We start from the raw sequence: 27,117 nt of genomic DNA, 5'->3' as shown, positions 1-27,117 counted from the left end.
GGGCTATATTATATTCTATGAGGGAGGATTGCATCATACTCTTTGATGGGCTACATTATATTCTATGGAGAGGTGGGCTGTATTACATTCTATGGAGGTTTCATTATATTCTATGGTGGGGCTGTATTAGATTTATGAGGGAGGATTGCATCATACTTTTTGATGGGGCTGCATTATTTTCTATGGGGATGTGGGCTGTATTATATTCTATGGGGGCTACATTATATTATATGCATTAAATTTATTATATTCTATGAGGGGTGATTGCATCATACTCTATGAGGGGGCTACATTATATTTTATGAGTGGCTGAATTATATTCTATGGGGGCTAGATTATGTTGTATGGAGGGCTTCATTATACTCTATGAGGGGGCTGCATTATTTTTTTATAGGGGGCTGTATTATACTCTATCAGGGGGCTACCATATATTCTATGGAGGGGCTGCATTATACAATATGAGGGGGCTGCATTATATTCTATGGAGGTTACATTATATTGTATGGCGGGGCTACATTATATTCTGTGGGGTGGCTGCATTATACTCTGTGGGGTGGCAGCACTATACTATATGTGGGCTGCATTATACTGTATCGAGGACTATAGGGAATACATTATACTATATGAAGAACTATGAGGTGCATTATACTATGGGAAGTGAATTATACTACATGGATGACTATGGTGGTGCATTATACTATATGGAGCACTATTAGGAGTGTATTATTCTATATGGAGGACTGAGGAGTGTATTATACCATATGGAGAACTGAGGAGTGTATTATACTATATGGAGGACTGAAGAGTGTATTATACTATATGGAGGACAGGAGTGTATTATACTATCTGGAGGACTGAGTGTATTTTAATATATGGAGGCCTGTTGTGAATTTACCTTTTTGGCTCCCTCTAGTGGTTACTAGTGATTTGACTCTGGGAATGTCTGCCATCCCTTGTATGCTCACCTGGGTCGTTAGGTCAGGGGTGTTGCTATATAAGCTCCCTGGACCTTCAGTTCAATGCCTGGCAATGTTGTAATCAGAGCTAATCTGTTGTGCTCTTGTCTACTGATCCTGGTTCCTGCTAGATTAAGCTAAGTCTGCTTTCTTGCTTTTTGCTATTTGTTTTTGTTTGCATTTTTGTCCAGCTTGTACATAATCTGTATCCTAACCTTGCTGGAAGCTCTAGGGAGGCTGGAGTTCTCCCCCCGGGCCGTTAGACGGTTCGGGGGTTCTTGAATTTCCAGTGTGGATTTTTGATAGGGTTTTTGTTGACCATATAAGTTATCTTACTACATTCTGCTATTAGTAAGTGGGCCTCTCTTTGCTAAACCTAGTTCATCTCTGTGTTTGTCATTTCCTCTTACCTCACCGTTATTATTTGTGGGGGGCTTGTATCCAACTTTTGGGGTCTATTCTCTGGAGGCAAGAGAGGTCTTTGTTTTCCTCTTCTAGGGGTAGTTAGTCCTCCGGCTGGCGCGAGACATCTAGCGACCAACGTAGGCATGTTCCCCGGCTACTTCTAGTGTTGGCGTTAGGAGTAGATATATGGTCAACCCAGTTACCACTGCCCTATGAGCTGGATTTTTGTACTTCGCAGACTTACTTGTTCCTCTGAGACCCTCGCCATTGGGGTCATAACAGTTTGCCAGGCCAGTATTAAATGTTAAATGCATTGCAGAAGCGGGATTATAAGAAAGAAAATTCTGAGTTTTTTTTTCTCTTTCTCATTTTTTTTTCTTTTCCCCTTTACCTCTGAGTGGCTTGTGTTTGCTGCAGACATGAATGTCCAGACCTTGATTACAGGTGTGGACCAGCTTACTGCTCGTGTGCAGGGCATACAAGATTATGTTATCAGAAATTCTATGTCAGAACCTAAGATACCGATTCCTGAACTGTTTTCCGGAGACCGATTTAAATTTAGAAATTTCAGGAATAATTGTAAATTGTTTTTGTCCCTGAGACCCTTTTCATCTGGAGACTCCGCTCAGCAAGTGAAAATTGTTATTTCTTTTTTACGGGGCGACCCTCAGGATTGGGCCTTCTCGCTGGCGCCAGGAGATCCGGCATTGGCTGATATTGATGCGTTTTTTCTGGCGCTCGGTTTGCTTTATGAGGAACCCAATCTTGAGATTCAGGCAGAAAAAGCCTTGCTGGCTATGTCTCAGGGCCAGGACGAGGCTGAACTGTATTGCCAAAAATTTCGGAAATGGTCCGTGCTGAGCCAGTGGAACGAGTGTGCATTGGCTGCAAATTTCAGAAATGGCCTTTCTGAAGCCATTAAGAATGTGATGGTGGGTTTTCCCATTCCCACAGGTCTGAATGATTCCATGGCCCTGGCAATTCAAATCGACCGGCGGTTGCGGGAGCGCAAAACCGCAAATTCCCTCATGGTGTTGTCTGAACAGGCACCTGATTTAATGCAATGTGATAGAATCCTGACTAGAAATGAGCGGAAAATTCATAGACGCCAGAATGGCTTGTGTTACTACTGTGGTGATTCTACACATGTTATCTCAGCATGCTCTAAACGTCTTACTAGGGTTGTTAGTCCTGTTGCCATTGGTAATTTGCAACCTAAATTTATTCTATCTGTAACTTTGATTTGCTCACTGTCATCGTATCCTGTCATGGCGTTTGTAGACTCAGGTGCTGCCCTGAGTCTGATGGATCTGTCATTTGCCAAGCGCTGCGGTTTTGTTCTGGAGCCATTAGAAAATCCTATCCCTCTTAGGGGTATTGATGCTACGCCTTTGGCAAAAAATAAACCGCAGTTTTGGACACAGGTTACCATGTGCATGACTCCCGAACATCGGGAGGTGATACGTTTTCTTGTTCTGCATAAGATGCATGATTTGGTTGTTTTGGGTTTGCCATGGTTACAGACCCATAATCCAGTCTTGGACTGGAAGGCAATGTCGGTGTCAAGTTGGGGCTGCCATGGAATTCATGGAGATTCCCTGCCCTTGTCTATTGCTTCTTCTACGCCTTCGGAAGTTCCGGCGTATTTGTCTGATTATCAGGATGTCTTCAGCGAGTCTAAGTCCAGTGCACTACCTCCTCATAGGGAATGTGACTGTGCAATAGATTTGATTCCTGGCAGTAAGTTTCCTAAGGGGAGACTGTTTAATTTGTCGGTACCTGAACATACCGCGATGCGTTCATATATCAAGGAGTCTCTTGAGAAGGGGCATATCCGTCCTTCTTCTTCCCCTCTTGGTGCGGGATTCTTTTTTGTGGCCAAAAAGGACGGATCTTTGAGGCCTTGTATTGACTATCGGCTTTTAAACAAAATCACTGTCAAATTTCAGTATCCTTTGCCGCTGTTGTCAGACTTGTTTGCCCGGATTAAAGGTGTCAAGTGGTTCACCAAGATAGACCTTCGTGGTGCGTACAACCTTGTGCGCATTAAGCAAGTCGATGAATGGAAAACCGCATTCAATACGCCCGAAGGTCATTTTGAGTACTTGGTGATGCCATTTGGGCTCTCTAATGCACCTTCAGTTTTTCAGTCCTTCATGCATGACATTTTCCGGAAGTATCTGGATAAATTTTTGATTGTTTATCTGGATGATATTCTGGTTTTTTCTGATGATTGGGACTCGCATGTGGAGCAGGTCAGGATGGTTTTTAAGATTTTGCGTGAAAATTCTTTGTTTGTTAAAGGCTCAAAGTGTCTCTTTGGTGTACAGAGGGTTCCCTTTTTGGGGTTCATTTTTTCCCCTTCTGCTGTGGAGATGGACCCAGTCAAGGTCCGAGCTATTCATGATTGGACTCAACCCTCGTCAGTTAAGAGTCTTCAGAAGTTCTTGGGTTTTGCTAACTTCTACCGTCGTTTTATCGCAAATTTTTCTAGCGTTGTTAAACCATTGACGGATATGACCAAGAAAGGCTCTGATGTAGCTAACTGGGCTCCTGCTGCCGTGGAGGCTTTCCAGGAGTTGAAACGCCGGTTTACTTCGGCGCCTGTTTTGTGCCAACCTGACACCTCACTTCCCTTTCAGGTGGAGGTGGATGCTTCGGAGATTGGGGCAGGGGCCGTTTTGTCGCAGAGAGGCCCTGGTTGCTCTACTATGAGACCTTGTGCCTTTTTCTCCAGGAAGTTTTCGCCGGCAGAGCGAAATTATGATGTGGGCAATCGGGAGTTGTTGGCCATGAAGTGGGCATTTGAGGAGTGGCGTCATTGGCTCGAGGGTGCTAAGCATCGTGTGGTGGTCTTGACTGATCACAAAAATCTGATGTATCTCGAGTCTGCTAAACGCCTGAATCCTAGACAGGCCCGCTGGTCATTGTTTTTCTCCCGTTTTGACTTTGTGGTCTCGTATTTACCAGGTTCTAAGAATGTGAAGGCCGATGCTCTGTCTAGGAGCTTTGTGCCTGATGCTCCTGGAGTCGCTGAACCTGTGGGTATTCTTAAGGAAGGAGTTATCTTGTCAGCTATTTCTCCTGATCTGCGGCGTGTGTTGCAGAGATTTCAGGCTGGTAGGCCTGACTCTTGTCCATCTGACAGATTGTTTGTGCCTGCTAAATGGACCAGCAGAGTCATTTCCGAGGTTCATTCCTCAGTGTTGGCAGGGCACCCGGGAATTTTTGGCACCAGAGATCTGGTGGCCAGGTCCTTTTGGTGGCCTTCCTTGTCAAGGGATCATTTGTGCAGTCCTGTGGAACTTGTGCTCGAGCTAAGCCTTGCTGTTCTCGTGCCAGCGGGTTGCTCTTGCCCTTGCCTGTCCCGAAGAGACCTTGGACACACATCTCTATGGATTTCATTTCTGATCTTCCGGTGTCTCAGGGCATGTCTGTCATCTGGGTGATATGTGATCGTTTCTCCAAGATGGTCCATTTGGTTCCTTTGCCTAAGCTGCCCTCCTCTTCTGATCTGGTTCCTGTGTTCTTCCAGAACGTGGTTCGTTTGCACGGCATTCCTGAGAATATTGTGTCGGACAGAGGATCCCAGTTTGTTTCCAGGTTCTGGCGATCCTTTTGTGGTAGGATGGGCATTGATTTGTCGTTTTCGTCCGCTTTTCATCCCCAGACTAACGGACAAACGGAGCGAACTAATCAGACTCTGGAGGCTTATTTGAGGTGTTTTGTCTCTTCTGATCAGGATGATTGGGTGACCTTCTTGCCGTTGGCTGAATTTGCCCTTAATAATCGGGCTAGTTCCGCCACCTTGGTTTCGCCATTTTTCTGCAACTCTGGTTTCCATCCTCGTTTTTCCTTGGGACATGTGGAGCCTTCTGACTGTCCTGGGGTGGATTCTGTGGTGGATAGGTTGCAGCGGATCTGGAGTCATGTGGTGGACAACTTGAAGTTGTCACAGGAGAAGGCTCAGCGTTTTGCCAACCGCCGCCGCGGTGTGGGTCCCCGACTTCGCGTTGGGGATTTGGTATGGCTGTCTTCTCGATTTGTTCCTATGAAGGTCTCCTCTCCCAAATTTAAGCCTCGCTTCATTGGTCCTTACAAGATATTGGAAATCCTTAATCCTGTATCCTTTCGCCTGGATCTTCCGGTGTCGTTTGCCATTCACAACGTATTTCATAGGTCCTTGTTGCGGCGGTACGTTGTGCCTGTGGTCCCTTCTGCTGAGCCTCCTGCTCCGGTGTTGGTTGAGGGCGAGTTGGAGTACGTGGTGGAGAAGATCTTAGATTCTCGTCTCTCCAGGCGGAGGCTTCAGTACCTGGTCAAGTGGAAGGGCTATGGTCAGGAGGATAATTCCTGGGTGGTCGCCTCTGATGTGCATGCGGCCGATTTGGTTCGTGCCTTTCACACCGCTCATCCTGATCGCCCTGGTGGTCTTGGTGAGGGTTCGGTGACCCCTCACTAAGGGGGGGGGTACTGTTGTGAATTTACCTTTTTGGCTCCCTCTAGTGGTTACTAGTGATTTGACTCTGGGAATGTCTGCCATCCCTTGTATGCTCACCTGGGTCGTTAGGTCAGGGGTGTTGCTATATAAGCTCCCTGGACCTTCAGTTCAATGCCTGGCAACGTTGTAATCAGAGCTAATCTGTTGTGCTCTTGTCTACTGATCCTGGTTCCTGCTAGATTAAGCTAAGTCTGCTTTCTTGCTATTTGTTTTTGTTTGCATTTTTGTCCAGCTTGTACATAATCTGTATCCTAACCTTGCTGGAAGCTCTAGGGAGGCTGGAGTTCTCCCCCCGGGCCGTTAGACGGTTCGGGGGTTCTTGAATTTCCAGTGTGGATTTTTGATAGGGTTTTTGTTGACCATATAAGTTATCTTACTACATTCTGCTATTAGTAAGTGGGCCTCTCTTTGCTAAACCTAGTTCATCTCTGTGTTTGTCATTTCCTCTTACCTCACCGTTATTATTTGTGGGGGGCTTGTATCCAACTTTTGGGGTCTATTCTCTGGAGGCAAGAGAGGTCTTTGTTTTCCTCTTCTAGGGGTAGTTAGTCCTCCGGCTGGCGCGAGACATCTAGCGACCAACGTAGGCATGTTCCCCGGCTACTTCTAGTGTTGGCGTTAGGAGTAGATATATGGTCAACCCAGTTACCACTGCCCTATGAGCTGGATTTTTGTACTTCGCAGACTTACTTGTTCCTCTGAGACCCTCGCCATTGGGGTCATAACAGAGGCCTATGAGGAGTGTATAAGGCTACGTTCACATTTGCGGTTGGCGCCGCAGCGTCGGGCGCCGCAGCGTCGCCGCATGCGTCATGCGCCCCTATATTTAACATGGGGGCGCATGAACATGCGTCGCACTTGCGTTCTGCGCCGCATGCGTCACTGCGGTGCCCGCGTCCGGGCGCAGAGGACGCAGCAAGTTGCATTTTTGCTGCGTCCAAAATCAATGAAAAAAAGGATGCATGCGGCGCAAAACGCAGCGTTGTGCATGCGTTTTGCTGCGTTTTTGTTTGCGTTGTGCGTTGCGGCGCCAACGCTGCGGCGCACAACGCAAATGTGAACGTAGCCTTATACTATATGGAGGACTGAGGCGTGTATTATACTATATGGAGGACTGAGGAGTGTATTATACTATATGGAGGACTATGGGGAGTGTATAATACTATATGGAGCACTATGAGAAGTGTATTATACTATATGGAGGACTGAGCAGTGTACTTTAATATATGGAGGACTAGGAGGAGTGTATTATACTATATGGAGGACTATGGGTAGTGTATAATACTAGATGGAGGACTGAGGAGTGTATTTTAATATATGGAGGACTATGGGGAGTGTATTATACTATATGGAGGACTGTGGTGCACATTGTACTATGTGGAGGACTATGGGGTGTATTATACTAAACAAGCAAACTGCTGCATATTCATCAAGTGATTATATTGTTTATGTTTTCACAGCAGCACATCACTGATGTAAACTGTAGATGTGTTGCTGATAACATGATACTGTATGGGGACAGTTTGATCTAATAGTGATTGTTCTGTTCCCATCATTCTTTCTCAGTTGGTGTAAAGAGGCCAGGATCACACTCGTTTAGTGGCCTGAACTCAGCGCATCTAAATACAACAGAAATGCTTCTGTGTGATGTGCAATATGTCAGCTCATGGGGCCCCATTTTAAACATTTGCCTAGGGCCCCACTTTGCCTAAAATCGGCCCTGAATCTGTCTTCACTGAATGAAGATTCTACCTGTAAACTGAGAACTTTGAGAATACATGATCAGTTTTGGAGGAGAAAGAAGCAGGTTTCTCTGATAAGATATATTACAAAGTTTCTTATTTTCAGGTCTACTATTGATTTATGAAATAAAAATGAAAATATTTACTCGTTAAGTTTAGAAAGCTCAGTTAATTAAATTAATAAAATATAAGTAATCCTAAATTCTTTATTGGCAACCTATATATCATTCTTTCCAGATTTTCCTTCTCTGTACCTTGCTGTCCACAGATCAGACTGTATGTACAGTACAACGCCATAGGTTCCCTTTAAACAGTTACATGATAATATATAAAGGAATAGAACAGGATTAGTGTTTAAACAAACAGGATTGTTTAAGAAAATAAAATATGGAAAACCCTTCTTAGTGCCTATTATGTGCTGGATGGTTCAGATTTAAGCATCCTTTCAAAACAATCTGCAAACCCTAAATTCTTTATGTACCGTTTAGATCTAGAACAATCCTCCTCACTATAATCATTAAGAGTGAACTGTGCTCTACAGTAAATACAGTAACCATTGATCCCATCTTCACACAGAATCTTAAAGACTGGGTGGCTGTTCCCAGTGATTCAAGTGATCCACAGTTTCGTGAAGAATTGATTAGGATGGTCCAAATGACAGCTGAGAAGATTCGCACGTTGGGTGCATCTGTCCAGCTAGTAGATATGGGCTTCGAAACAGTAAGTGTTATAATATAACTATGTAAAGTAGTATAAAGGTTACGCGTCTTTATGTACATTTGATTCTTAATTATTTACGAAATTTAAAAAAAAATGCAGGAATTTGACTGAATTTTGTGACCTTTATCAAAGTCCTTCTCATCTACTCCAAAGTAAAGTTACTCCTGATGCTTTTGGAAGTAAACTGAAAATTAAAAGGGATATTCTCAATTTGCAAGTTATCCCTAATCCATTGAATAGAGGATAACATTCAAATCATTGGAGTTCCGACCACTAGGATCCCCACCAATCCCAATAACAATTCCCAATGGGACCGCCAGAGATGGCTGAGTGCAGCGTTCTGCTGGTCTTCGGCACTCCCATAAAAATGAACAGAGCGGCACTACACATGATAGACTTCCGCTTCACTCATTCTTCAGAGTTCCAGATATTGGGGTTGGTTGGAGTCCCAGCAGTCAAACCGCCAGGAATAGGGGAGGTATCTCTTATTCCATATATAGGTGGGATAACTTCTTTGAGAAGACTCTTTCAAGATACATTAACTTTTAAAGTTACATTATGTAAATCTGCACTTTAAATATGTTCTCATACACTGTTCTTGTCTCTGTGTGATCAAATGATTTTATATTGTTACCAGTGCAAAAATGTGACTTGAGCTAGTGTGGCATTGGTAGTGTTGGGGATCCACATAAAGTCACCGGCGGCAGGTCAGCACATATGCACAATCACAATTTTCAGCCAGTGTTTTGTATGATCTCATCAATCAAGGATCTCTGAGCTTTGCTCCAGGGTTAGTTATCCAAAAAAGTTGCACTGCAGAAATACAGGTATCTAGTTAAATGTCAGTTCTCAGTTCTGAGAAGCAAATTACTTTTTTAAGTTGGATAGAAATAATATACACTGGCGCTGCACTTAACAAAACAAAGGGGAAATTAATATAGAGCAGGCAGGATTGGTTGCCCTGCCAAGCTCCCGCCCTCCTACCCTGTGACGTCACATCAGGTACCATGCCCCCAACACACTCCGCCACCGCTCCGGCGTTGCTTCTGGCCGGGGCACGCTAGGAGTTGGCGGTTCTCGCTCACACTTCTCGCTAAGTGAGCAGAGATTCCTCTAGCCAAGCCAGTCATGGCACTATCTCGCAGCCCTATGGTGCAGCCCGCACTTACCAACTAAGGATGACTGGCACTCTCCACCCTGTGACCATTCCTGCTTCAACACCCAGTAAGTACATTTACTCACACTAATAAGTATGCCTGCAGTATCGGCTACTATCGGGTGGATTACCCTAGGAGGGTTGTCCGTATCTATATGCGCACAATTTTTTGAGGATTCGGCTCAGTATCAAATTACTGTGTTTGTCAATTTCTTGGACTTTCCTATGGTGGAAGTCATTACGCAGGGCACTTACCAGCATTATTACTCCACAAGCGCAGGTGACCTATCCCTTTTTACTTTTTTAAGTTAACAATCTCAGATAATATGTGACTAGACCTCAGAAGTATTAACTCCAATGTTTATCCACAGCTTCACAGTGGACAAAAAATCAAGTTCCCCCCAGCAATTCTAGCCCAGTTGGGAAAAGACACTGATAAGGCGACTGTTTGTTTTTATGGACACGTTGATGTTCAACCTGCAAAAAAAGAGGATGGCTGGAAGACTGATCCCTACACAATGACTGAAACGAATGGTTAGAATTTCTTTCTATTTCAGTATTTTTCCTATTTTCTTTTGCATTGTTTACGATGTTCAATTGAATGATTTGGAAATTTTCATCATTGTGTGATATCTCAACGTTCGTGAATGATTCATTGATTTATGTAATATTATCTGCTAATATATTTCAAAATCTTCACACATGAAGGAAACCTGTATGGACGGGGAGCTACGGACAACAAAGGCCCTGTCCTAGCCTGGATACATGCCATAGATGCCTACATAGCCACAAAAAAGGTACAATATGTCTCTTTAAAGCGAATGTTCAAAATAGCATTTGGATATTTCACTTTTTTTTTAATTGTGATACCTGGTTTATTTGGTCACTTTGTGGCTTCCTATTTTTTTTCCTCATTTCCACCATGCTTTATTAGACATTAAAAGAAAAAAAAGGGTTTAGTACCGTGTTAGCCAGTTGAAAAAAAATAATGCTCTGTGTGAAAAACAAGATAGTCTTGTAGTTATGATACCTTTTAATGACTAACAAAAATAAAATAAAATAAATGATGTTACAAGCTTTTGGGACTTCTTATGTCCCTTCCTCAGGCATGGTATAACAAAGTTTGTGCAGAAACACAGATATATGCACAAACAAACAAAACAAAAAAAGGCATGGTATAGGGTATGGTTTTTACCATGCCTTTTTGTTTGATTGTTTGTTTGTGCATATATCCGTGTTTCTTCAGAAACGTTGTTATACCATGCCTGAGGAAGGGACATAAGAAGTCCAGAAAGATTGCTTTGTAACATCATTAATTTTATTTTATTTTTGCTAGTCATTAAAAGGTATCATAACTACAAGATTATCTTGTTTTTCACACAGAGCATTATTATTATTAGATATTATACTGTCTAGCTGAAAAGAAAACACATGCTTATGTCTGATAGTCCAGAAGTGCTTATGACCACCACACTGAAGCCACATTCACACATTTGTATGTTGCAAGCCAAGAATAGATCGTGATTTACAGACCAGCCACACATCTCCTAATCTGAACTTGATAGCCTTGCATATGCCTATGAGGCTGCCAAGTTCAGGTCAGGACACACGTTAGCAGTCCTTTCATCATGTTTCGTACTCGGACTGTGTCATTCAGATGTGTTAATGCGACATCAGGTCTCGTTCAATCATATGTCAATTTTTGTAAATGAAAAAAAACTCACCTTTTTTATCAGTGTACAGATCTCATTTTCATCCAATTTTGATCTGTGTGTCCATTTTACAATCCTTATATGCTATACATTACCATAACACATTATATCAGTGGCACATCACTATTACACATTACATGTAAAGCCGCATCCAAAGAAAAGAAAGTCTGGAAAGGCACAAGGCACAAAATTGGGTCTTATCTGGATAACAAAATTAAAAGACTAGCATAATGGTGCCCATTGGTAGGGTTGTGTGCACACAACTACTGGTAACGCTTAAGGCTGCTGCAGACCCACCAGAGGATAAAAGTACAGGTGATGGAGAAGCAAGTGGGTTAATTCTGTGCTGGCATGTAGGAATGATGAAGAATGGCAATCCAAGTATAATTTGTTTATTTGTCAAGGATGCACAATAAAAATCGATGTGAATACTTTTCTGCCCAATGATGACAGAAGTATTCTAGGAGTGATACCTTTATTGGCTAACCAGAAAATAATATGCTTGCAAGCTTTCAGAGCACAGTGGCTCCTTCTTCAGGCACGATTACAATTTGTAATATTGCCTGAAGAAGGAGCCACTGTGCTTTGAAAGCTTGCAAGCATATTATTTTCTGGTTAGCCAATAAAGGTATCACTCCTAGAATACTTCTGTCATCATTGGGCAGAAAAGTATTCACATCATTTATTTGTCAACGCGTTTCGAAGTATATAAACTTCTTCAGGACAACCACGATAGAGATACATTCAGCAGAAGTCGGTATAAATAATAATGAGGAATTTTGTTGATAGCAAGTTTAAGAAAAACAGATCTAATTCTGTTTCAAATAATACACCTGTTTCTTCCCCCATTACTAACAACTCCACTACTGGCAACCTTGTCACTTCTACAGAGGTACCGACACTTAACCACATGAGCACTAACCCTCAGAGTGCAAAGCAAAAGTCTTTCTGCATCTACTACCACTTTTGAAAATACTGATAAACAAGTGCCTGGTTCACTATCTAAGTTCACCTCTTTTCTAGACACACGCAAATACCTTGAAGCCATTAGGCTACAGATTGACAAAATGCAGAAAGAAAGGAGACTCTCTCTTCCACATTTAGAGAACATGACGAAGAAGGACGCTGTTCCTTCGAAACGCGTAGGTCATCACCTTGTCCCACTGCCGCTCCGTAGTTCTCAGGCTGTGACGTCACACGCTTGGCCCGTTCCCGGCCATCCTCCCTCGTGCACGTATCCAGGGACGCCACCGGCCGGGGCTTTCCCTGGCTCTACGTAGCCTCTCTTCAGCGCCTCTGTGCAGTTCCACATCGGGTCCCTCTGGGTCACTACCGCACCTCCACATTGGACGCCGGATACCCTGACCCACACTGCGGCGCCCAGCCCTGCTTCTGGCATTGTGCTAAGGCACATGGACTACAGGTACGCTTACCCTAAACGCTGAACAGTCTTCTTTCATTTACTTGGCCTCCTGCCGGGTACACACTCATCCGCACCCACATACCAGCTCAGGGTGCCGTTTGCAGCGCTGTCTATACATTAGCAGGGAGATTTGGAGCCTTTGCGGATGGTGTGCTTGTTTTATCATACACTTCTATTGTTTGTGGCATTTTAGTGTTGTCTCTAGTGCATCCCCTCATGCGCGGTCTCTATTCCCATTTCTAATCATTTTCACATCAGGGGCGGCGTCCACCTGTTCTCGAGTCCAGCTGCTGAGGGTAGTACATAGGTTGGTAAGCGCTGGTGTGTCCATTATAGTGACATTTAGAGAACACTCCACAAGCAGCTACTCCATCTATTATCACAGCGGGCACACTACCGCCAGCAAGGGCTCGCTGGCACATTTCAGCCTGGGGGGCAATCACAAGGCAGTGGTCCTCAGCCCACCTTTACCCTGCTTATCTATGGCTACTGCATTAAAGCAGCAGAGATAACAGGCTTCAAAAACAGGCTGGTATGTAAATATGGGAACAGAACTTGCTGCTGCAGAGCTATGAGAGCAGAACCAAGATTACTGCCTACATAGATACTGCAACAGAAGGAAGCAAGCTGGCTACATAGACATGATCATTGAAATAAGATTACTACATAGATACAGAAACTAAAAGGAGCTTACTAAAGAGATATGGGAGCAAAACGAAGCTTACTAAAGACCTTTGGGAGCAGAACCAAGCTTACTACAGATATATGTGAGCAGAACCAAATTTACTGCCTACATACGGTAGATACTGCAACAGAAGAAAGCTGACAACATAGATATAAGAACGGAACCAACATTACTACATAGATACGGGAACTCAAAGGAGTTTACTAAAGAGATATGTAAGCAGAACCAAGCTTACTACAGAGATATGGGAGCAGAACCAAGCATATTACAATGATAAGGCAGCAGAACCGAGCTTGATAAGTCTACTAGATAGCTACAGCAACAGAACCAAGCTTCCTACATAGATACAGAAACAGAACCAAGTTTACTGCATACATGTACCAGAATACAAACTATTACATCAATATGGTACCAGAGCCAAGCTTACTGTTTAGATATAGTACCATAACTGAGCTTACTGTATAGATACAGGAACATAACCAAGCTTACTGCATAGATACTGAAGCAAAACCAAGCTTACTACATAGATACAGTTCCATAACCCAGCTCACTACATATACAAAAGTTTCCTAGTGAGGTCCTTTTGAACACATCTTTAAAAAAACTCTTGGAAACTTTATTTTCACCCTAAAAAATATTTTCAGATTCTGTGTTAGGATATGGTTGTTTACATACTATCTGCCCTTGTCACATCACTATTCCATATGCAGTTTGTATAGAGACAATCACATGCCAACCTCTTTCTTTTCTGATAAACCCAACTGAAACAATGAGAGAAGCAGTAGAGAAAGTGTTGACTCTATAAAAATTGCATATGAGATGTGATGAACATATGAAACAGTGATGTGACTAGAACAGACAGAGTAAAAACAGATGAATCCTAATAGTAAATTACACAATGTTTAGAGTCAGTGAAATTCTACAATTGTTATAGACAACTCTTAAAGTTAAGGTACCTTCACACGAAACGACATTATAACGATATCGCTAGCAATCCGTGACGTTGCAGCGTCCTCGCTAGCGATATCGTTTCGTTTGACACGCAGCAGCGATCAGGATCCTGCTGTGATGTCGCTGGTCGCTGAATAAAGTCCAGAACTTTATTTGGTCGTCCGATCGCTGTGTATCGTTGTGTTTGAAAGCAAAAGCAACGATACCAGCGATATTTTACACTGGTAACCAGGGTAAACATCGGGTTACTAAGCGCAGGGCCGCGCTTAGTTACCCGATGTTTACCCTGGTTACTAGCGTAAAATGTAAAAAAAACAAACAGCACATACTCACATTGCGTCCCCTGCAGTCGGCTTCCTCCTCTGACTCAGCGCCGCAAAGTGAAAGTGAAAGCAGCACAGCGGTGACGTCACCGCTCTGCTCTCACTGTACGGCGCTCAGTCAGTCAGGAAGTGGACGCAGGGGGACGTGAATGTGAGTATGTGCTGTTTGTTTTTTTTAGATTTTACGCTGGTAACCAGGGTAAACATCGGGTTACTAAGCGCGGCCCTGCGCTTAGTTACCCGATGTTTACCCTGGTTACCAGGGGACCTCGGCATAGTTGATCGCTGGAGAGCGGTCTGTGTGACAGCTCTCCAGCGACCAAACAGCGACGCTGCAGCGATCGACATCGTTGTCGCTATCGCTGCAGCGTCGCTTCGTGTGAAGGTACCTTTAACTTGTCACCTTGAGAAACCCTATTCATCTGCAGATGTAGGGTCGATCTGCAGGTAAATAGTGTTTAATCCCTGGTTAGATGACTTAGGGTACCGTCACACTAAGCGACGCTGCAGCGATAGCGACAGCGATGCCGATCGCTGCAGCGTCGCTGTGTGGTCGCTGGAGAGCTGTCACACAGACCGCTCTCCAGCGACCAACGATGCCGAGGTCCCCGGGTAACCAGGGTAAACATCGGGTTACTAAGCGCAGGGCCGCGCTTAGTAACCCGATGTTTACCCTGGTTACCAGCGTAAAAGTAAAAAAAACAAACAGTACATACTCACCCAGCGTCCCCCAGCTTCTGCTTCCTGACACTGACTGAGCTCCGGCCCTAACAGCACAGCGGCTTTCACTTTCACTTTAGGGCCGGCGCTCAGTCAGTGTCAGGAAGCAGACGCTGGGGGAGGTATGACGCTGGGTGAGTATGTACTGTTTGTTTTTTTTACTTTTACGCTGGTAACCAGGGTAAACATCGGGTTACTAAGCGCGGCCCTGCGCTTGGTAACCCGATGTTTACCCTGGTTACCAGTGTAAAACATCGCTGGTATCGTTGCTTTTGGTGTCAAACACAACGATACACAGCGATCGGACGACCAAATAAAGTTCTGGACTTTATTCAGCGACCAGCGACATCACAGCAGGATCCTGATCGCTGCTGCGTGTCAAACTAAACGATATCGCTAGCGAGGACGCTGCAACGTCACGGATCGCTAGCGATATCGTTTAGTGTGACGGTACCTTTACTGGAAAAATGTTGGCTACCCTGAGAAAATTACATTTTATTCTCCATGCCACCACTCGCTTCCAGCCATAGTGGCAGTTTAGGAGCTGTTCCAGTCAGCGCTGACTACAAAGTGAGAGTACTGTTACAACTTCCCAGCACTTTGATTTGGACATCTGCCTACGAGCTCCAGCCTTCTGCTGGATTTAATAAGACTGTCAACATGGCAGCAACCGATTAGAAACCCACAACTGTGTCACAGGGGGGCTGATGGTATTGGCCATCACACTAATTGTCGATGTCAGAGATTGACAAGGGCTTTTTATAACTTGAAGGGGATATTCGGGAATGTTGAAAAAAATTATGCCTATAGCACTAACAGGCAGGTAGTTGCTACCTATGTGCCTGTTGTGTTGCTCAGAGTGGTCACAGACCGCTCATGCCTGCGACTAAGTGGCTTCCGTCACATTAACAGAGCGGTGGCGAGATTTCCGTTGACATTCTGATTTGACAGCCAGCTCTCCGCTGCCTAACTAGGGGAGCCGACTGTCGATCAGCATGACGTCAGCAGTCTCTTACTGTCAACAGAGCAGAGAGGAAAACAAGCTGCCGATCTGCTTCATGTAACAGAAGCTGCAGAATCTCAGCCAGGAATCGTCTGAGCCACACAACAGGCAGGTAGGTAGCAACTACCTGCATGTTAGTGCTTTGGGCATCATTTTATTTCTCTTTTTAACAAAGTCTGATATATCCGCTTTAAAACAGCTTCAACTGATGTGAACACTTTGCTGTTATAGGCAGATGCCGGATATAAAACCTACAAGAAACAAAATGAGCAAAAACCCTGCTGTAACTAAATAAGTAAAAACCAAAAGTGCATTTAAATAACACCGATTTCTTAGTAATACTGTTTTTGATCAAAAATAGCATAAAAGCCATCCCACTGCGACAAGGTGACTCTGATCGGGATGGTCCTATGCTGTCTAAAATTAAAAACCTTATCATGTGTCAGAGTTGACCTCAGTGTGTGAATAAGGGCATACAAAAGGACCAGGTCCCAACCAGTGGACACCAGTCTAAGAAAGCCTTTAAATGTAATTTCCAGCTCATAAAAAGGAGGCCACACCCTGGCTTGCACAGAATGCAAAAATACAAAGAAAAAACACAAAAATTGAGCTTGGTTTCAGTTGGCATACATGCAGCACATAAACACATGTTCACATTGGCCATAAAATATATAAAAGCTAAAGTAACAAAATGAGCAAATGCTGGATATGTATAACAGCCAACATCTGCTCAGTACGGCGTGGGTTCAGCTCCTGAACCTGCTACATACAATTAGGCCCTCTTCACGTGTCCGTATGAAAACACATACATGTGGCAGAGTCCATTTTGACCATCCGTTTTTATTTTTTAGCACCCATTCATGTGTACATTTGTCATCTGTGTTTTTCCTGTATGTATATAGAAAATAAAATTACAAAGTTTCTCCCATACTCCTAAACACGTATATCACGTGTGCTGTACATGTTTTTCATAGACACATAGACTTGTATTGGCCCTTGACTTGCTGCTTAAAAAAAAAACGTTTCTGTGTGGTTCACATGGGCACACGGCCCGTGTAAACAGACAGACATGTGAGCAGCCCCATAGGTTATAATAGGTACACGTGGTATCTATGAAAGAATGGATACAATACGTACCTATTTCCTAGACTGTGGTCCATTAACCATATTTACTCTGTGCCTTGCACCTTGATTATATGTGTATTTTCTTTTTGTTTTTTTCTGCCACTTTATCAAATAATAGTATATTTTGCTGTGAGATAGTTGATTTACAACTTTTCTTGTACAATCATGTATTATTATGCAAATTGACCTTTTGATTTATAACATCCTCCTCTTTTGGAGTTATTATTACTATTACCATGCCCACTTTATGATGTGGTCTGTCACCTTGGATCAACTGATTTTTAATCTGTATTATTATTCTGATATTTAATAAAATTTGTAATATATATATATATATATATACATGCACACTGCTCAAAAAATAAAGGGAACACTAAAATCCCACATCCTAGATGTCACTGAAGAAATATTCCAGTGGTAAATCTTTATTCGTTACATGGTGGAATGTGTTCAGAACAATAAGACCTAAAAATTATCAACATAAATCACAACTAATATCCCACAGAGGTCTGGAGTTGGAATGATGCTCAAAATGAAAGTGGAAAATGAAGTTACAGGCTGATCCAACTTCAGTGGAAATGCCTCAAGACAAGGAAATGATGCTCAGTAGTGTGTGGCTTCCACGTGCCTGTATGACCACCCTACAAAGCCTGGGCATGCTCCTGATGAAGCAGCGGATGGTCCCCTGAGGGATCTCCCCCCAGACCTGGACTAAAGCATCTGCCAACTCCTAGACAGTCTGTGGTGCAACATGACATTAGTAGATGGTGCGAGACATGATATCCCAGATGTGTTCAATTGGATTCAGGTCTGGGAAACGGGTGGGCCAGTCCATAGCTTCAATGCCTTCATCTTGCAGAAAGTGCTGACACACTCCAGCCACATGAGGTCTGGCATTGTCCTGCATTAGGAGAAACCCAGGGCCAACCGCACCAGCACATGGTCTCACAAGGGGTCTGAGTATCTCATCTCGGTACCTAATGGCATTCAGGCTACCTCTGGCGAGCACATGGAGGACTGTGCGGCCCACCATAGAAATGCCACCCCACACCATTACTGCCCCACTGCCAAACCAGTTATGCTGAAGGAAGGTGCAGGCAGCAGATCGCTCTCCATGGTGTCTCCAGACTGTCACGTCTGTCAAATGCGCTTTCATCTGTGAAGAGCACATGGCGCCAGTGGTGACTTTGCCAATCCTGGTGTTCTGTGGCAAATGCCAAGCATCCTGCACTGTGTTGGGCTGTGAGCACAACCCCCATCTGTGGACGTCGGGCACTCAGACCATCCTCATGGAGTCGGTTTCTAACCGTTTGTGCAGGCACATGCACATTTGTGGCCTGCTGGAGGTCATTTTGCAGGGCTCTGGCAGTGCTCCTCCTGTTTCTCCTTGCACAAAGGCTGAGGTAGCAGTCCTGCTGTAAACCTTACAAGTCAGTTCTTTTTTTGATAGTAGAAACCAGATAGTAGAGCTGTGTTTTGTCTGAATGCGTAGCAGAAGCCCGACCGGATCCGATGGTGCTACAACCGCCACCCTAGGGCCGTTCAAAACGGAGTTATGATCTTTCATAGGTTAGATTATACTCACCCGGGGGCGGTTCCGGTTTGGTTCCAATGGGCGTTGCAGGTCCGGGTCTGGCGCCTCCCATCATCCAATGATCGTCGTCCTCCTTGCTTCTGTTGCGGCTCCTGCACAGGCGTACTGATTTGCCCTGTTGAGGGCAGCGTAAAGTACAGAAGTGCGCAGGCGCTGGGCTTCTCTGACCTTTCCTGGCGTCTGCGCACTGCAGTACTTTGCTCTGCCCTCAACAGGGCAGATAAAGTACGCCTGCGCAGGACCCGCGACAGGAAGCAAAGAAGAGGACATCATCGCATGAAGATGGGAGGCGTCAGGCCCAGACCTGCGACTCCCATCGGACTGGACCGCACCGGACCGCCCCTGGGTGAGTATAATCTAACTTGTTTTTCTTTCAGGTTACATCGGTGGCTTATCTACAGCATTACAGAATGCTGTAGATAAGCCCCTGATGGCGGTGGCCGCAGTTTATAGGGCCAAAATGAGGTGACAGATTCCCTTTAAGCTGTTACTAAATAAAAAAAAGAAAAGAAAAAACACTACTGAAAAGAGCAATATTACCACCTTAATGTAACTGTATATTGATGCTTTTTTTTAACCTATGACATGGCTTAATATCAATATTATCATTTTTTACAAACACTACATAGACTATTTATTCTTCATTTGGGATAGTTCAGAAAATAACATTGAAACATCATTACATGGATCAATTCTAACAAATGGGGTCTCCGTTTCTCTCCCACTTAATAAAGTCAATAATGACTTTAAAAAGGTGTATGTGAATGCAAATGGATGTGTTCATTACAATAGTGGCCATTATTCAAAATGGCTGCAGAACATGCCTTGCATGAATGAACACATACTTTGTACCACTAACAGAGCTTGTAAAGAGCATGAAGATCCAAGTTCAAATCAATGCATTTTATTTGTTAATTTTCATACATTCTTCAATTGCCACATTTTGTTTTATTTAATATTATGTTACTTTTGATAAAAATGGTCCAGGTTATACCATTATGATTCCAAAATGTGTCTGTACGATTAATGCTTGTTTTAGGTGCAACATGTGATATGTAACTGTGGACCTTGGCTGAAATGTCACTCCGTGGCCATATGATCTTGCTGACCCCTTCTTCCACGCGCCTGTTTTGAAACGTTGTGTCTATTTATACCGACTTCTGCTGAATGTATATCTATTGTGGTTGTCCTGAAGAAGTTTATATACTTCGAAACGTGTTCACAAATAAACCACTTATACTTGGATTGGCATTCTTCATCCTTCCTACACGGCAGAGCAGAATTAACCCCTTTGTTTCTCCATTACCTGCATGTAAAACTGCATGACACTACACACACAGAGCGATTGTTGTCTTCAGGGGCAGGAACAGTGTAAGACAGCCCACGTCTCTACAATGGACAGAATATGTGGTGGATATGAAATACAGGATACAAGTGTATTGGGTGAGGCTGGGTATGTCAAGTTGGCACGTGACCGCTTGTATGCAAATCACATACTTGTGGTCACATGACTGCCAGCTACCGGAGCCTGAGAAACGTCACAGTTTGCACACTGTGAGGATTTACAAGTCTGCAGTTACATAGGGTGACAGCAGACCTGTACCTAAGGCTAGACAACCCCTTTAAGACTGACGTTTTGCATGCCAGAAATTATGAATGGGACCACTGGAGTTCATTAAGAAATGCACCTTACAACTGCTGTGCACCACTGTCAGAATTGTTACTCCAGTCAGAGATTGGAATACATTTCTGGCAAAAATTATGCCACTGACGAGGTGTTTATTTTCATGAGGCTTAGCCCCATCCCACCCATGTTCTGACCATTTCAGCGAAGCTTTCTGGGATTCGCATAAAAACACCAAAAATGTTTGAAGTTTCTTGGGACATTTGAAAATGTTGTGGTATTTGAAGGTGTTTCCTTCATGAATCGGGCCCATAGTGTTTTTCTGTAAAGTTTTTCAGAACTAATATAGGTAGTTTTGTTTTAAAATGTTATCCCACCTTTAAGTCTGATCAGGTGGTCGTGGAGCGAGATACAGTAGGTGTGGGGAGGGTTGTCCGCAGAGGACAGAACTATGTTATTACTCAATGAATATGAAGTCATTGCACTGGCATTTTTGGTGGCCTTAGAATAGATTTTGCATTAGCCTAGGTCACCCTACTCATGCCACGTCTCTTTATGAAATATAGATGTCTATGGATGCACTGAAATTAAATTAAGAGAATTGCACACCCTTGAGAATATTTTCAGCAAGCGCTGCTGACTGTCAAACCCTAATTTTGTGTCTAGAGACCACAAGTTTGCGATTTGCATATGGTCACGTGTCCACTAGCGTCTCAGACACTTCCCAATAGATAGAATCTATCGATCAAAGCTTATCAGCACATAACAGCAACCATACATATTGTATACCTGTGGTCTAGGTTAGGATTTGGCAAACTGCAGCGCCTACCAAAAATGTCCTCAGAAAAGGATGATAATAATTATTTGTATGATGTGTCTTTAGACAAAATGTCTCTTCACTGAACTAACACACAGGAGACTTCCCAAAAATAAATATATTTTTTATTGCTTTAGGATATTCCTGTAAATTTGAAGTTCATCATAGAAGGAGTAGAGGAAACGGGTTCTCCTGGTTTAGAAGAACTGCTTAAAGAACATGAGGATTTTTTTTCAGATGTTGACTATGTTGTGATTTCTGATAATGTGTGGCTTAGCAGGAAGCCTGCACTCACATATGGAACACGAGGCAATGCATATTTCTTTATTGAGGTAACTAACTAGCTTTTGTAGATAAGATTTATATTTTTTGTTGTTGTATCAACTGCAGATATCAGAAAAAAGCACGATATAGCGGAGGGGATACAGGGACAGCAGGGGGACCCTATGCAGGAACCCAATCTAAACTCCTTTATTAACCGCTTGCTGCCGAATAGATCAGCACAGAGCTACCACCTTATGACTTGTTTACAAGCCAATGGTAAGAATGAGCAATGAAATTAATCACCCTATTCCCATACATATAATCTAATCAATATTATGGGGCTCCTTTTAGGGTTGCAGTGATCCCTTTACCTACTGGACTCCTGTGGAACTTGCTTCCATTGCAGAAATACTGTGCGTAGATCATATGGGAACAGTTGGTAACAAGGGCTTAGTTCACACTGACGTTTTCTGTTCCATCTGACATTTTAACAAATCCTTTTCCCAAGTTAATTTATTTTAATTTATTTTAATTGGATTTTTCTTATCAGATGGTTACTCATCTTAGTTAAAAAATGGAAACCTGATGTTCTGGTATATTTACAATAGATGAGTGAATCGATTTACAAGACGATGGCCCAGTGATTATGTCAGTAGTCCATGGCTACTGGACAGGAGCCTTGCTAACTTCCTATACCTGCCTTAATCCCAGTCGCCCCTTCTGATTTATAAGCCGAGCATGACATCATCATTGCCTCGTGATGCACTAGGCTATGCATACCTTTCTGCCAGCGGGTAGGAGATAGTTCACAGGGCTTCCGTCAGACGACCATGGACTACCGACGCGACAATGTGCCCATGTTTGTCTAATCGATTAAAAACAGAAGTAAATGTCACACCAAACAAAATACTATATCTTACATATATGTACTGTATGTTACAAAAGTTGAAAAAAGACAAGTCCATCAAGTTCAACCTTTTTCCACCAATTATACATTCTCTGTCATTAATTATCCATAGTATTGTCCTGATTTATTCTTAGGTGGAAAGTGGTAAGAAGGATTTACATTCTGGAACTTTTGGAGGCATCATCCATGAAGCAATGAGAGACCTGGTATATCTTTTAGGTAATATGTGATGTATGTTATGTCATTTACTATTCTCTTCTACCTATTTGTGCAAATGTTTTACTTTATATTGGATATAATGTACCCTGCTCAAAAAAATAAAGGGAACACTTAAACAACAGAATATAACTCCAAGTAAATCAAACTTCTGTGAAATCAAACTGTCCACTTAGGAAGCAACACTGTTTGACAATCAATTTCCCCTGCTGTTGAGCAAATGGAATAGACAACAGATGGAAATTATTGGCAATTATCAAGACACACTCAATGAAGACGTGGTTCTGCAGGTGGGGACTACAGACCACATCTCAGTACCAATGCTTTCTGGCTGATGTTTTGGTCACTTTTGAACGTTGGTTGTGCTTTCACACTCATGGTAGCATGAGATGGACTCTACAACCACACAAGAGGCTCAGGTAGTGCAGCTCATCCAGGATGGCACATCAATGCGAGCAGTGGCAAGAAGGTTTGCTGTGTCTGTCAGCGTAGTGTCCAGAGGATGGAGGCGCTATCAGGAGACAGGCCAGTACACCAGGAGACATGGAGGGGGCCATATGAGGGCAACAACCCAGCAGCAGGACCACTACCTCAGCCTTTGTGCAAAGAGAAACAGGAGGAGCACTGCCAGAGCCCTGCAAAATGACCTCCTGCAGGCCACAAATGTGCATGGGTCTGCACAAACAGTTAGAGACCGACTCCATGAGGATGGTCAGAGTGCCCGATGTCCACAGATGGGGGTTGTGCTCACAGCCCAACAGCGTGCAGGACGCTTGGCATTTGCCACAAAAAAACAGGATTGGCAAATTTGTCACTGGCGCCCAGTGCTCTTCACAGATGAAAGCAGGTTCACACTGAGCCCATATGACAGACGTGACAGAGTCTGGAGACGCCGTGGAGAGCGATCTGCTGCCTGCAGCATCCTTCAGCATGACCGGTTTGGCAGAAAGTCAGTAATGGTGTGGGGTGTTATGACCCCAATGGCAGAGGGTCTCAGACATAATTACTAAATCTGCAAACACAAAAAACCAGCTCATAGGGCAGTGGTAACTGAGCTGACCATATATCTAATCCCAGCACCACAAATAGCAGCAGCCGGGGAACGTGCCTACGTTGGTTCTAGACGTCTCGCGCCAGCCGGAGAACTAACTAACCCTAGAAGGGAAAAGAAAGACCTTTCTTGCCTCCAGAGAAAAGACCCCAAAAGTTGGATACAAGCCCCCAACAAATAATAACGGTGAGGTAAGAGGAAAAGACAAACGTAAGAATGAGCTAGGTATTTAGCAAAGAGAGGCCCACTAGCTAATAGCAGAATATAGTAAGATGACTTATATGGTCAGCAAAAACCCTATCAAAATATCCACGCTGGATATTCAAGAACCCCCGAACCGTCTAACAGCCCGGGGGGAGAACACCAGCCCCCTAGAGCTTCCAGCAAGGTCAGGAATCACATATAGTACAAGCTGGACAAAAATGAGAGCAAGCAAATAACAAAAAAACAAAGAAGCAGGACTTAGCTTAATTTTGCACGAACCCGGACCAGCAGACAGGAGCAAACAGAAAGGATCTGATTACAACGATGCCAGGCACTGGACTAAGGATCCAGGAAGCTTATATAGCAACTCCCCTGGACTAACGACCCAGGTGGGTGCCAAACTGAGGAAAGACAATCCCAGAGTCATATCACTAGTAACCACAAGAGGGAGCCAAAAAGTCTAATTCACAACAGTACCCCCCCTTAAGGAGGGGTCACCGAACCCTCACCAAGACCACCAGGGCGATCAGGATGAGCAGCGTGAAAGGCACGAACTAAATTGGCCGCATGCACATCAGAGGCAACCACCCAGGAATTATCCTCCTGACCATAGCCCTTCCACTTGATCAGATACTGAAGCCTCCGTCTGGAGAGACGAGAATCCAAGATCTTCTCCACCACGTACTCCAACTCGCCCTCAACCAACACCGGAGCAGGAGGCTCAACAGAAGGAACCACAGGTACAACGTACCGCCGCAACAAAGACCTATGGAACACGTTGTGAATGGCAAACGACACCGGAAGATCCAAGCGAAAGGACACAGGATTAAGGATTTCCAATATCTTGTAAGGACCGATGAAGCGAGGCTTAAATTTAGGAGAGGAGACCTTCATCGGAACAAATCGAGAAGACAGCCATACCAAATCCCCAACGCGAAGTCGGGGACCCACACCGCGGCGGCGGTTGGCAAAACGCTGAGCCTTCTCCTGTGACAACTTTAAGTTGTCCACCACATGATTCCAGATCTGCTGCAACCTATCCACCACAGAATCTACCCCAGGACAGTCAGAAGGCTCCACATGTCCCGAGGAAAAACGAGGGTGGAAACCAGAGTTGCAGAAAAATGGCGAAACCAAAGTAGCGGAACTAGCCCGATTATTAAGGGCAAACTCAGCCAACGGCAAGAAGGTCACCCAATCATCCTGATCTGCCGAAACAAAACACCTCAAATAAGCCTCCAGAGTCTGATTAGTTTGCTCCGTTTGTCCATTAGTCTGAGGATGAAAGGCAGACGAAAACGACAAATCAATGCCCATCCTACCACAAAAGGATCGCCAGAACCTGGAAACAAACTGGGATCCTCTGTCAGACACAATATTCTCAGGAATGCCATGTAAACGAACCACATTCTGAAAGAACACAGGAACCAGATCGGAAGAGGAAGGCAGCTTAGGCAAAGGCACCAAATGGACCATTTTAGAAAAGCGATCACACACCACCCAGATGACAGACATGCCCTGAGACACCGGGAGATCTGAAATGAAATCCATGGAAATGTGTGTCCAAGGCCTCTTCGGGACAGGCAAGGGCAAGAGCAACCCGCTGGCACGAGAACAGCAAGGCTTAGCTTGAGCACAAGTCCCACAGGACTGCACAAATGACCGCACATCCCGTGACAAGGAAGGCCACCAAAAGGACCTAGCCACCAGATCTCTGGTGCCAAAAATTCCTGGATGCCCTGCCAACACCGAGGAATGAACCTCGGAAATGACTCTGCTGGTCCACTTATCAGGAACAAACAGTCTGTCAGGTGGACAAGAGTCAGGTCTACCAGCCTGAAATCTCTGCAACACACGTCACAAATCAGGAGAAATGGCCGACAAGATAACTCCCTCTTTAAGACTACCAACTGGTTCTGCGACTCAAGGAGAGTCAGGTACAAAGCTCCTTGAAAGAGCATCAGCCTTCACATTCTTTGAACCTGGTAAATACGAGACCACAAAGTCAAAACGGGAGAAAAACAATGACCAGCGGGCCTGTCTAGGATTCAGGCGTTTAGCAGACTCGAGATACATCAAATTTTTGTGATCAGTCAAGACCACCACACGATGCTTAGCACCCTCGAGCCAATGACGCCACTCCTCAAATGCCCACTTCATGGCCAGCAACTCCCGATTGCCAACATCATAATTCCGCTCAGCAGGCGAAAACTTCCTAGAGAAGAAAGCACATGGTCTCATTCCCGAGCAACCAGGGCCTCTCTGCGACAAAACGGCCCCTGCCCCAATCTCAGAAGCATCCACTTCGACCTGAAAGGGAAGTGAGACATCAGGCTGGCACAAAACAGGCGCCGAAGTAAACCGGCGCTTCAACTCTTGGAACGCCTCCACGGCTGCAGGAGCCCAGTTAGCAACATCAGAACCTTTCTTGGTCATATCCGTCAAAGGTTTAACAACGCTAGAAAAATTAGCGATAAAACGACGGTAGAAGTTAGCAAAACCCAAGAACTTCTGAAGACTCTTAACTGACGTGGGTTGAGTCCAATCATGAATAGCTCGGACCTTGACTGGGTCCATCTCCACAGCAGAAGGGGAAAAAATAAACCCCAAAAAGGGAACCTTCTGTACTCCAAAGAGACACTTTGAGCCCTTAACAAACAAAGCATTCTCACGCAAAACCTGAAACACCATCCTGACCTGCTCCACATGTGAGTCCCAATCTTCAAAGAAAACCAGAATATCATCCAGATAAACAATCATAAATTTATCCAGATACTTCCGGAAAATATCATGCATAAAGGACTGAAACACTGAGGGAGCATTAGAGAGCCCAAAAGGCATCACCAAGTACTCAAAATGACCTTCGGGCGTATTAAATGCTGTCTTCCATTCATCTCCTTGATTAATGCGCACAAGGTTGTACGCACCACGAAGATCTATCTTGGTGAACCACTTGGCACCTTTAATCCGGGCAAACAAGTCCGACAACAGAGGCAAAGGATACTGAAATTTAACAGT

General features: G+C 44.1%; 1 protein-coding gene across 2 annotated transcripts in view; it reads left to right on the top strand.

Annotated features, from left to right (window-relative positions):
* LOC143782549 (beta-Ala-His dipeptidase-like) overlaps window positions 1-27,117 on the top strand; it is a 139,020-nt gene that overhangs the window by 85,324 nt on the left and 26,579 nt on the right. For both annotated transcript variants that reach the window (XM_077270088.1, XM_077270087.1), the window contains 5 exons: window positions 8,181-8,324; window positions 9,852-10,014; window positions 10,189-10,277; window positions 21,595-21,789; window positions 22,763-22,847. In XM_077270088.1, coding sequence (XP_077126203.1) covers window positions 8,181-8,324; window positions 9,852-10,014; window positions 10,189-10,277; window positions 21,595-21,789; window positions 22,763-22,847 — 676 coding nt within the window. The remainder of the gene's footprint in view (window positions 1-8,180; window positions 8,325-9,851; window positions 10,015-10,188; window positions 10,278-21,594; window positions 21,790-22,762; window positions 22,848-27,117) is intronic.

This window comes from Ranitomeya variabilis, chromosome 6, assembly GCF_051348905.1.
Source record: "Ranitomeya variabilis isolate aRanVar5 chromosome 6, aRanVar5.hap1, whole genome shotgun sequence".
NCBI classification, from domain to species: Eukaryota; Metazoa; Chordata; class Amphibia; order Anura; family Dendrobatidae; genus Ranitomeya; species Ranitomeya variabilis.
This window is presented reverse-complemented; position numbering and strand designations above follow the sequence as displayed.